This window comes from Carettochelys insculpta, chromosome 10 (assembly GCF_033958435.1).
Source record: "Carettochelys insculpta isolate YL-2023 chromosome 10, ASM3395843v1, whole genome shotgun sequence".
In the NCBI taxonomy this organism is placed as follows: Eukaryota; Metazoa; Chordata; order Testudines; family Carettochelyidae; genus Carettochelys; species Carettochelys insculpta.
In genome coordinates, this window is record NC_134146.1 from 40,820,709 (window position 1) to 40,832,822 (window position 12,114).

At 42.7% G+C, this 12,114-nt stretch overlaps 1 protein-coding gene across 1 annotated transcript in view; it reads left to right on the plus strand.

Moving 5' to 3' along the window:
- The window catches only part of NAALADL2 (N-acetylated alpha-linked acidic dipeptidase like 2), a 962,837-nt gene that overhangs the window by 914,210 nt on the left and 36,513 nt on the right, over positions 1-12,114 (plus strand). The window contains exon 17 of the mRNA XM_075004140.1: positions 3,473-3,566. Within this exon, the coding sequence (XP_074860241.1) occupies positions 3,473-3,566 (94 nt within the window). The remainder of the gene's footprint in view (positions 1-3,472; positions 3,567-12,114) is intronic.

Here is a 12,114-nt window from a genome sequence, read left to right on the forward strand (position 1 = left end):
GGATACAGTTTACAACACAGCCTTGTCGGTGTTTGGAAGAAGAGCTAGAAACACGAACGACTGGTTCAAAGCTAACTCCGATGAGATGATTCCAGTCATTGAAAAGAAGCGCGCTGCACTCCTGGAGTACAAATGCTCACCGAGCCAGAGTACCCAGCAAGCACTTAGAGCGGCCAGAAGAACAGTACAGCAGACAGCTAGGTGCTGTGCCAACAACCACGGGCTCCAGCTATGCAGCAGCATCCAGACCTGTGCTGACTTTGGTAATCTCAGAGGAATGTACGAGGGTATGAAGAAGGCATTAGGACCCACCCAGAACAAGATGGCACCTCTGAAATCCAAATCTGGTGAAGTCATCGCTGACAAAGCCAAACAGATGGAGCGCTGGGTTGAGCACTACTCCGAGCTGTACTCACGTGAGAATGTTGTGGTTGACGCAGCCCTCGATGCTGTCGAGTTCCTACCAGTAATGGACGAACTGGATCAGGAACCAACTGTGGGTGAACTGAAGAGAGCCATCGACAGCATTGCAGCAGGAAAGGCCCCTGGCCAGGATGGTATACCACCAGAGGTAATCAAATGTGCCACGGACACACTCCTGGAACCCCTACATGAGCTACTGTGCCTGTGCTGGAAAGAGGGTGAGGTTCCACAGGATATGCGCGACGCTAACATTGTAACGTTGTATAAGAACAAAGGAGACAGAAGCGACTGCAACAACTACCGTGGAATCTCCCTCCTAAGCATCATTGGTAAACTGTTCACTCGCGTCATCCTTGGCAGACTCCAGAAGATTGCTGAGAGGGTGTACCCTGAATCGCAGCGCGGGTTCCGTGCAGAGAGGTCTGCCGTTGACATGGTCTTCTCTCTAAGGCAGCTGCAGGAGAAGTGCAGGGAGCAGAGGAAGCCACTCTACATAGCCTTCATTGACTTGACCAAGGCCTTTGACTTGGTCAGCAGGGATGGTCTGTTCAAACTGCTGCACAAGATAGGCTGTCCTCCACGGTTACTCAAGATGATCCAGTCGTTCCACAAAGACATGAGAGGAACCGTCCAATATGACAGCGCATTATTAGATGCTTTCAGAATCAGGAGCGGCGTCAAACAAGGATGCATGCCTACTCCGACGTTGTTTGGGATCTTCATCGCACTCCTCCTGAAGCATGCCTTTGGATCTTCAACAGAGGGCATCTTGCTGCACACAAGATCTGATGGGAAACTGTTTAACCTTGCAAGGCTGAGAGCTAAGTCTAAGGTGCGGGAAGTCCTCATCAGAGACATGCTGTTTGCAGACGGTGCTGCTGTAGTGTCTCACACAGAAGACCAGCTGCAGAAACTGCTGGATCAGTTCTCCAAAGCGTGCAAGGACTTTGGGCTTACCATCAGCCTAAAGAAGACAAACGTACTCGGTCAGGATGTTGCTGAATCCCCATCAATCAGCATTGACAACTATACATTAGAGGTCATCCACGAGTTCGTGTACCTTGGGTCCACCATCACTGACATCCTGTTGTTGGACACTGAGCTAAATAGGAAGATCAGAAAAGCGGCCACAACCCTGTCCAGACTCAGCAAGAGAGTGTGGAATAACAACAAGCTGTACACTCACACCAAAATGCAAGTCTACAGAGCCTGCATCCTCAGCACCTTCCTTTATGGCAGCGAGACTTGGACCCTGTATGCCCGCCAGGAAAAGAGGCTGAACGCCTTCCACTTGCGCTGCCTCAGGCGCATCCTTGGAATATCCTGGAAGGACAAAGTGACCAACACCGCCGTCCTCGAGCAAGCTGGAATCCCAACCATGCACACCCTCCTCAGGCAGCGTCAGCTTTGCTGGCTTGGCCATGTCCACAGGATGAATGATGGAAGGATTCCAAAAGACATCCTGTATGGTGAGCTAGCCTCTGGCAAAAGACCTCCCGGACGCCCCCAGTTGCGCTACAAAGATGTCTGCAAGAGAGACCTCAAAGAGGTAGACATCGAGCTTGACAACTGGGAAGAACTAGCAGACGACTGCAGCAGATGGAGGCTGGGGGTAACACAAGGGCCTTCAGGAGGGTGAGATGAGGATCAGACAGCTAGCAGAGGAGAAGCGAACGCACAGAAAGCACACTTAGGACTTGCCAGACACCCACCTCATCTGCAAGAGATGCAGCAAGGACTGTCACTGTCGTGTGGGTCTTCATAGTCACAGTAGACGGTGTAAATGAAGTCCTCAATTGAAACTATAAAGGGCGCGATCCATATCCTATGCAGACTGAAGGATGCCTACTACCTACTACTTCATTTTCATCTGTTCTTAGGGATGAGTGCAGCAGAGAATGGCATCTTGCTTTTAATTCCTCCAGTATTGTTTCTCAATCACTTAGCACTGTTTTCTTTCCCCAGGTCTTTGTACAGGAAAATTAGAATGCTACTTTCAGCCTTTAATCTTCTGATAGATTTTGAAATGTACGTGTTATATCAATGCCTTCTGATGCCTTTTAAAGTGTTGTGCAATAGTATTCCATTCAATAAAAATTTTTTCTCATCATTGCCACTGTTAACTGTAGTCTGTCTTCCATCTTGGAGAATAGCCTTCTGGAGTTTCTTTTCAATACCCAGGGATGAAGCAGATCAGTGAGTTCCACCACTGCTGGCTCAGGTTTTTGTCAATGTATTTTTACAGTGCTCTTGAATGGTGGTGGGTTTGAAGGCTCTTGAGACTGAAATCTGGTTTAATCACAGGATAGGCTGTAACACAGTGGAAGCAAAGCAAGCTTCCTGGTGCTGCTCTGTTATTGTCTTAAGCTCAAGCCTGAGACTACCTCTGCAGAAAGATGCATTCTCCTCCAAAGACCATTTAGTCCTTGGCCTCACCTCTGAGATTGCCAACAAAAGTGCCATTTGTAGTAATTAAATTTGTGACAGGGGCTACTGTTCACCTGGAGTGGGACTGGGACCTCCATATCATAGAGTTAGGATATTGAGTATTTTCAATCAATGTGGGGTCAGAGCACCTTCCTGTCAAGCCTTCACATATTTCCCTAGACACTGTGAATGTTTGGCTCAGTTTTATTTGTATTCATGCAGTTTATTGCTAAGAACTTGCTGAAAACCCTATGAAAGTCTGTTGAAAAAACTCCCTTTGACTTGTTTGGGTTTTGGATATGCTCTTAGTATCTTAACAGTTTACCTATCTGCTGTTTAAAAAAAGAGGGAGAAAAGAGAAACATTTTAAATTTTCTTCATACTTGTAGAAATCTCCAGTAGTATCCTGTGCCATAGGAAACCACTGAACAGACATGATCATAAATAATATTTTTTGTCAGTAGAGGCTCATGTCTATGTGTTTTCAGTTTGTCGTTTAGAAGCCATGTGTTGTATTTTGCTTCCATGGAAGACCAATCTAATGAGGTCTTATGGTATCCCAGACAAAATGCTGAGTATTAAATGTGTTAGACATTATTTAATCTCATTTGATTTCTTTCAGCTAACAGGAGAGGTGACATTGCAAATTGCCAGTGAACCGGTTCTGCCCTTTAATGCCCTGGACATTGCATTAGAAGTTCAGAACAGCCTTAAAGGTAATTTTGTTAACGCAAGACTAAGCTCAGCTAACATAAGAAAGTTTCAACTGCATTTCAATATTGAGATTCTCAGTTTCAGTATTGATTTTATTATTCCAACAATGTGTTTCTATGATGTTAATTGAAAGACGATTTTAGTTTACTATATGATAAAAATGTTTACATTTCATATGATCTTAAAACAGTTTAATCAATAACAAGCATTAAAATCTCATAATTATGGTGAGTTTATGTCCATGACTGAGCAGAAAGCTTTTGTTTCTATTTAACTCAACATTTAGCACAAGCAGGAAGAGGGGACTCTGAACTTCACAGTCCTTTAGGCTCTGTCACTTTCACCATTTGACAAGTGGCCATCTTGCTTGTTTATTTATTGCAGTAGTTCACATTGGCAGCAGATAACTTCAGCTTGCCTCTGTTAGAAAGCAGGATAATGTACTGCTGAATAATTTGTATGCGTTGATTTATCAGGTCTTGAAAGCTATGTTTGACAAATAATGATCTCGGCTGTGTATTTGGAGCACAGACTGGGGAAAGGAAAAAAGACAATTCTTGTTCGGGGAAGTAAAGATTTCACTTAATATTTGCAGCACCGTGACCCACACATACAGAGAAGCTATCATCCACAGAGAGAGAAACGTGTTTCCAGCTAAGATAGAGAGAGGAGAGCAGGTTTTTCAGGAACTAGTGAATAAATCCCAACAGTGGGTTGAGAATGCAAGATGTGTGACAGGATGATTTCAAGGCTTATGTTTACACTTTGGAGCTACTTTGGGATACTCAGGTATCCAGAAATAGTAACGCAGTGATTAGGAAATGTGCCTGGTAATTTGAAATATTTTTCGAAACACTGGGTGCACTATTTTGGCATCCCTCTACCCATCATTGTGGGAGGAGTAAGGGATGCCTCAAAATAGCCTATTTCCACATTGACATGAAATAGGATATACAACTTGTGCTTATGTTGAGTTAAGGGCACAGTGTAAACGTACCCCTGGAGCAATAACAAACGATACAACTGGAGTGCGTAGCTCTGAAAAGGGACATGTGTTAGAGGTGGTCCACTGTGACAAAGCACCTTTTGTTACAAAGGTCAAGGTCTGGACCACAATCATGCACTGTTCTGTGTGATGTAGTGGGACCACTTTTTCAATTCACCTAACTGAAGGCCTGTCCAATAACCATCAGCCCCTTTACGGTGTGAAGAATGAGAATTCTCTTCTGCACACCAGCTTCAGGAGTTTGTGAGCCCTCCTTGCTTTCACAGTGACTCAGTTTATCTGGGCATAACCTTGCACTACATTCATGGCTATTTTTTTGGTTAGATAACAGGCAATGTGTTGCCTGTGTTATTTTGTTAACTTGGTAACTTTATTCTGGGACAACTCAGCTGAAATTTTTCACCAAGGAATGGTTGTCTCTAGCCTATACGTGAGATGCCCCCTTAGCTTTAATTTCTAATAACATCAATAGATACAAATACATTTTAGGCATTTCCCTCAGTAAGAGCACAGTGTATCCTGGTCCTCCTTACCTCAGGACACTTTTTGGTGGCACCCTTTCTGTCTCTCCATATTGTTCAGAAAGTCTTGACACATCCAGCTTCCTTTCCCCTCATCACCTAAGCTGTCTCATTTGGTGCTCATAGATGTACAAAATATGTCAAGCATTTACCACACAAGACATGGTTGAAATATTGAAAAGCATTTGTCCTTGCCACAAGGCACCACCATCTTTCTGTATGCTTTCCAAAGACACAATCTGCTGACATTCTGCAGTTAGTAAGGGCATTGTAGCAGAATGACAGTTGAAGTAAAAACCAGTTTTCTTTTTAAAGATGGACTTCATAAAATGCTGTAAAATCCACATAATTAATCATGTTACCTTGAAAGGTTATGTGCATCATGGAGGTACAGAGTTGTTGATACAAATTTGGGGCATTTCACAGAGTAGTTCCCAAGACACTATTATCCAGAAAACTACCTCTGTGTTATATTATGTGGATGATTGAGAGTATGTTACATTCATTGAATCTGAGCACGAATCAAGCCCTATGAGTTGAAATTCAACTCAGGAAAGATATCTGCATTAATAAAAGCAGACATAGTTGCAATGACATAGTGGAAGGGGCATTTTTATTTTGGGGAAAGGAAATCTGAGTACAGCAACGTAGTCAGAAGGTGTTGAAAATATTTTTGAGGAGGAAATAACACCTGGAATGCTCACTGAGAGGGGAGAGGTGATTGAGGTGCAAGAGAAGGATTTGGGTATGCAGCAAAGGATAGGTGTACAGAGCAGGGAGGTAAATGCAAATTGCGGTAGTTGTAAGGGAGCGAAGGGGGTCAGAGGCTAAGGAGAAAAATAGGGGCTGTGTCTACACTAGCACTGTGCTTTTGAAAGAGGCATGCAAATGAGGAAATCGAAAATGCAAGTGAGGTGCAGATTTACATATCTAGCACCATATTTGCATATTCTTATTTCAAAAGAGCTTCTTTCAAAGAAGAAAAGCTGTGTAGATGCAGCTCTTTCAAAAGTAAGCCCTGTCTTCGAAAGAACAGGAAGAAGTAAGCCCCTCTTCCCTTCCTCCTGCCCTATTCTCCCCTCACACCTCCCTCTCCTCTCCCAATTACTGGAAGAGGAGCTGCCTGCTGCCCTCACTCCTTCCTCATCCCATGGCTCTTGGCGTGCTCATCACTGTGAATCCTACAGACCATGGCTCCGAGCAGCCTGCGTGAAGGCAGAGTGTGGCTGCCATCCCCAGCCTGCCAGCAGGCAGCAGCCTCCAACACCATGACTGCTGCTCAGCACCATTGCAGGCAGCGGTGGCCAGATGCCAACATGCTCTGTGCACACAGGGCTGACAGAGGAGAGCTCCTGTGCCCCACTGCAGTCCACCCTGCCCCCCCAACCTGCATGGCTCCTCTGGCTCCAGCCACCACTGCAGTTATTCCAGTTCCAGTGGTAGTGGCAGCTCTGTTGGTTCTGGTGAGTCTCTGACATTTAGTTGGGGGAGTGAGGGGCTGGTGGACATCATCCATTATTTCCAACATCTGCCATTAAAGATGAACAAATGCTATTGACTCACACACCAGTGATGGGTGGAGAGAGCTGGCCAGTGTATGGGGGTGGAGCCCTGTCTGGAGGACAGAAGGAACCTGAGCAATGGCGGGAAAAGCCTAGGGGTAGACAGCAGGAAATGAAGATGTATAATGTGAGTAAAGGGCCCAACTCACTGTGTAGCTTGGTCTGTATAGCGAAAGTAGCATGCAGCCCTCCAGTAAGCTGTGCCTGTGATATTGTACACAACAGCTCAGGGGAACAACTAACAAGGAACAACTTACTTGCTGATGGCCTCTGTAATATGAGACAATGGCTCAATGTGATGACAGTAGAAAGGTGAGCTCAAAGTGGAGAGGACTACATGTTGCAAGGTGGAGGAGAAACAAACAGGTTTTCTTTCACATTTTGTTACTGTAGTGGTCATGTAATAAAACTACTAAGGTTCCGGGACAGAGAGCAGGAGTGAGATCCTTCACCAGTCCTGTTAGTAACCACACATAGCAAACATTGAACGCGTGCCCATTATCTGCACTCCATAGTAACAAAATGTACAGGAAGAAGGAGGGACACAGAAGAATCATATGGTCTAGTGGAAGGATTGGAAATACTCCCAGCTCTGCTGCTAGCCTGATGGGTGATGTTGGGTAACCCACTTCACCTCTGTGCCTCAGGTGTCTACCTATGAAATGCAGATAGTGATGTCAAGTTCTTTGAGGTTTGTGGTGATGCTAAAAGCATTTAGAAGAGTCATTAAGATGCTCGTAGAAGATTTTCTAAATATGCAAAATCTTCTAAACATGAAGATAGTAATGTAGCCTACTTAGTCCGACAGACTCTAGCTATTCATAGAACAAATCAACTGTCCATGTTCAGAGATCTTTTCTAACTGCTTGATTTGGTAGTGACCAGTCATGCTCTTCTAAGTGGTTCTGAGCAAATATATTACTGCCATAGGGCAGAAAAGTAGTTTTTAAATACTTAAACCTCCACTTATGCCAATCTATGAGAGCAATTGGCTACAAGAGAAATGCTGTTGCTCTCAGTCCAGCTATCTAGAATAAATATCAATCCATTGGAACCAGTCTTTGGAAAAAAAAAGTCTCCATACAGCACATGTGATGAAAGTTAGCTGTGTAATTCAGTGTTCAACAGAATGTAGGCTCTTGAGTCCCTTTTTGGTACCTGTGTTTTTATTTATTTATTTAACAGCTTTAAATAACTATCTAGATGATTCATCATGATTCATACTGGAGTATGCAGCAGAATGAACAGGAAGTATAGAATAGTAAAGTGCCCTTGTTTTCCCTTAAGGAATGAAATAACACTTGTATTTTTTTTCTTTTCCTCTACAGTGGTGTCACAAGAAGTTTAAGATATTAGTTAACACATCCATATCATCTGAATCACCTGCCCTTGCAGTGTCAGCCTCTGTGTTTATGCATAACATAAATCACACTTCGCCCCATCAGTGAAGTCACCATCTTAGGCTATCATGACTTCTCATGCATTTTTAACAGTATCCTTAATTCCCTATGAGTTCAGTATCTATAAATACTTAAGGTTTTATGAGAGACTGTTAAGAATGTTTGTTTTACAAAATGAGAGCAGTTTTAGTGCATGATGCACACAGTCCATAGACCTCCTCATTTTATATGAAATGTAGTGGGTTTGAGGGCAAAATATATCTTGCAGTATTGTAAAACAGAAGCGCCAGTGTAAGCAATTACTTGTTTTTTCTGTTCAAAAGGGTGGTCTACATGGCTCCCTGTCCAGATATAGAATGGCAAACTATTCCCCCAAGCTCACGCTCATTGCTGGAGTGCATTTGTTGGTATGCACAATCATTTGTAGTATATTAAGAATGACAGTTCTAAATATTTCACATTGCTAGGTGTACAAACACTACTGAACAAGCAAAAGATATATTTCTAATGCAGTAAATTTTAACCTTTCCTTACTGGCAAGAGTGTAAGGATCATGCATACAGTCCTTTTTTAATACAGAGAATAGATATGTATGTTCTTAGCTAGGTATGAGGCTTGGATAGTTTTGAAATTTCCATTATCCATGTATGATCCTTGTACTTCTGCTGATATGGATAGAAGATTTTTATTCTCCCTCTTTCACTTGTGGTGCTCCAAAAGGATGCATGAAGATGGAAGGGCAATGGCTACCAGTGCTGGAAGAAGGATAGAGAGGTGGACAGAATATAGCATCTCCATTACACTGCTTGGAGCTCAGAAGGATTTTTTTTAAACCAGAATTCCCTTTAGGGTGGCTCTAAATAACAATCTAGGCCTTCTCATATGCACCCTCTGCTCAGAAATACTTCAAAATTAAGATGAACAAATGCTAACCATAAATCTGCCTTGCCATTTGTTTTGTTGGTCCTAGGTAGATATTTTAAAACTATCAGGTGGATTTTGCACGTACCATTTATACTTGCACTTCACAGCCAGGCCACAGTGAGATAGTTGGCTTAATTCAAGCCTACACTTATCCACACCAAAAATGGGATTTGGTTGTTGATATTCAAAAAAGCCCAGACTTGATGTTCAGAGGTAAGAAAAATAAGATCTTTTACTGGATTTGTGAAAATAGAGGATTAACAGTGATTCTGTTGAACTATTGCAAGAAACCAGTAAAAAGCAAATGTGCCAAATTGTCTCACCTCTTCTGCATTCAGAACAGCAGGAGACAGTGCCATGTAAATCTAGGTCAAAGCATAAATTTATTTCCTTTTCATTATCACACCAATAAGTTCTAGTTGGCTGCTGATTGCTTATTAGCAGAAAGAGAAGAGTTCGGAGTAAAGTGAAAGATTTTATGAAGCACAATAGCAGCATAAAGATTAAACTTCTGTTACTTTGTGGATTTTGTGATTAGATTATTGCTTCTCTTCCATTAAACTACACAATTTTATGCAAAGGCTGCACTGTTGTTTGGTTCTTTAGGATGGTTAATACAGTCTAGCATACTTTGAGACATATGAAGTGTATCTGTATGGCAAACTGTTAGAATCAGAGCCAAAGTCTCGGAGGGGAAGTTGAGTTAATCTGTATCTTCAAAACATCAACAAGTCCTTCTCTCGTTGTTGTAGCCAGAGTCTAGCATCCAAGCTAAAATCTGTTTTGTTGGTACCCAACACAAATAAAAGAAAAATGTGGATAGATGAGAGCATTAATTTTTCACATAAGATTTCCCCCCAAAATATCCTCTTTATAAACAAATTTTATACCTTCAAATAATAGTTTACTGAGTTGTCATCCTAATGTAATCAGTCACTGAAGTTCCCAGTTCTAATCCATAATTATGTCAATCTAATACTACAGGACATCCATCTGCATTAGGGAATAGCAAACAGTTTAAAAAAAACTTCTGGAAGCAGCCCAATCACACCCTTCCTCTAAGCCCAAAACAAATCTGACCCTAACCAACCCTCTTTTTCCCTTCAAGTGCCTTCTGCCTCTGCTGAAATTCATCTTGATACTTCAGCAAATGTGGCAATCTCTGCTACACCACTTACTGTCTCACCCACCGTGATGGTGCATTTTGAGTCACTCCAGAGTTGAAAGCAGCAGCTGTAAGAGTGTCTTTGATATCTGTTTCTCTCCAACCCCTTTGTACAATAACAGCAAGTACTCTGTTCAGGGCAAAGATGGTGGATTCTTCCACCTCACAATGTTATTTCTGTCATGGTTTATACACCATTCCCACTCAAGTCCACCCATCCATGTGACTAATTCAGCAATGAGCAACCAAGATGAGTGAGTGGGCCACGTGAGTGGCCCTCCTTCATCTCAGTGGGTCACAGGTGGGCAACCTGTGGCTGTAGGATGACTGGGATTCCAGCTGTGGCCCTCAGACACCCTTTCTGCCCCATGTGCCTCTTGCTCACTGGGAACACTGAAGCCTCCACACGTTTTTCTTCTCCCCACTTCCAGCACTTTTGGAACATTGTGAATGGCTGATTTGTGCTCCATCTCTGCTCTTCCTCCTCCCTCCAGAGCTTGAGCAGCCCCAAAGAGCTATTGCAGCATTCAAACTTTGAGAGGGAGGGGGTGGGGAAAGAAGTGGGGAGCTCCAATGTCCATAGTGAGTGAGAGGCACGTGAGGAATGTGGGCAGACAGAGGATCTGCAGGCTGCAAGTGGAATCCCAGTGGGATGCAGGTTGCCCACCACTGCTGTAATTGTTCTTAGTGCTATTAGTGAATCAGTTCTCGTATTTGCTTATATTTGTTAAATGAGGCACTTTGGTAGCTTTAATTTGTAATGTTTGAGGTGTCTGGTCTTCTCTATGGGTGTTAATGATACATGCTCATGAGCTGAAATCTTTGATCCAAAAATAGTTAAATAATGTGCTTTCAGCTACTGATGGGTAAACTTCTAAAGGCCTGACAACTCTGTTTGGATCAAATTATCATACAAAAATTTTGAGTGTTATTTTAATCTCTGATTTCATTTCCCATTATTAATATGTCAGGTAGATACCCCTCCTAACAGAGCATCATTGAGTTCAAGAAACATTTGTGTTGGATGTGATGTTGATCTTGGTTTTGACCTCAGAGTACGTGTCCATTCTCGTCTCCATTTTTATGTATTGATTTTGTGAATGTTACTGGGCTCTGTGCATACACTCAGAGGATAACATGCCCTTCACCTGTACTTGGGAGTATACTGCACACTCCAGAACATGTTCCAGTTCAAGCCTCATTTCTTTCTGGTCTGTAAATCAGAAGCAGTCGCCACTGGATCTCTGCTGTGCACTTGTCTCAGCTTTCATCTGGCCAGTTTCACTGTCAGTTGCAAACATCAGACCAGGTTAACTCTCTCTTCTCTCATTTTGAAAACACTAAGCCATCTGAAGTACAGCATTTAAATATCCATGAAAGTGTTAACAGAGGCTCACTTACTTGCAGTTTAACAGGGACAGTTCTGCTTAGTAGGAATCAATTTACACCCCTTCTACAAATGTCATTGACCTTTAAGAAGCTGTAGCCTGATCTATAGATTTACTAATAATATTGTATTAAGTATTTGATTACATAAGAATTCCTAGGTGTCACACAATGTTGGCAGGTTCCTGTCCCAAGATCAGGCCCAGCCTTAAAATTAATGTATGTTTGGGAAACCTGATGTACAGAGATGTAACACTCACTTAATAGGAAAGCATCCATATTCAGTTTAATAGGTTAAGTGAAGTCATCTATTAGCCCTAATCCCTAAATGGCCTTTTCAAGTATTGAGCTCGCAACCCTGGGTTTAGTTGGCTAATGCTCAAACCACTGAGCTATCCCTCCCACTAAAACACTCAACAAACACTCAAACTCCGTATACTGATATCATAAAGAATGTACATCTGAGGAGAGCCATACTAACATAATCTCCAGCAGAACAACTCCAAATCTTAGTCATTATATTCCTCATTATCCTCACCAGTGGCCACCCTTCTGCCACCTCCCAAGGGCTGCCTCTCTCTTTCTC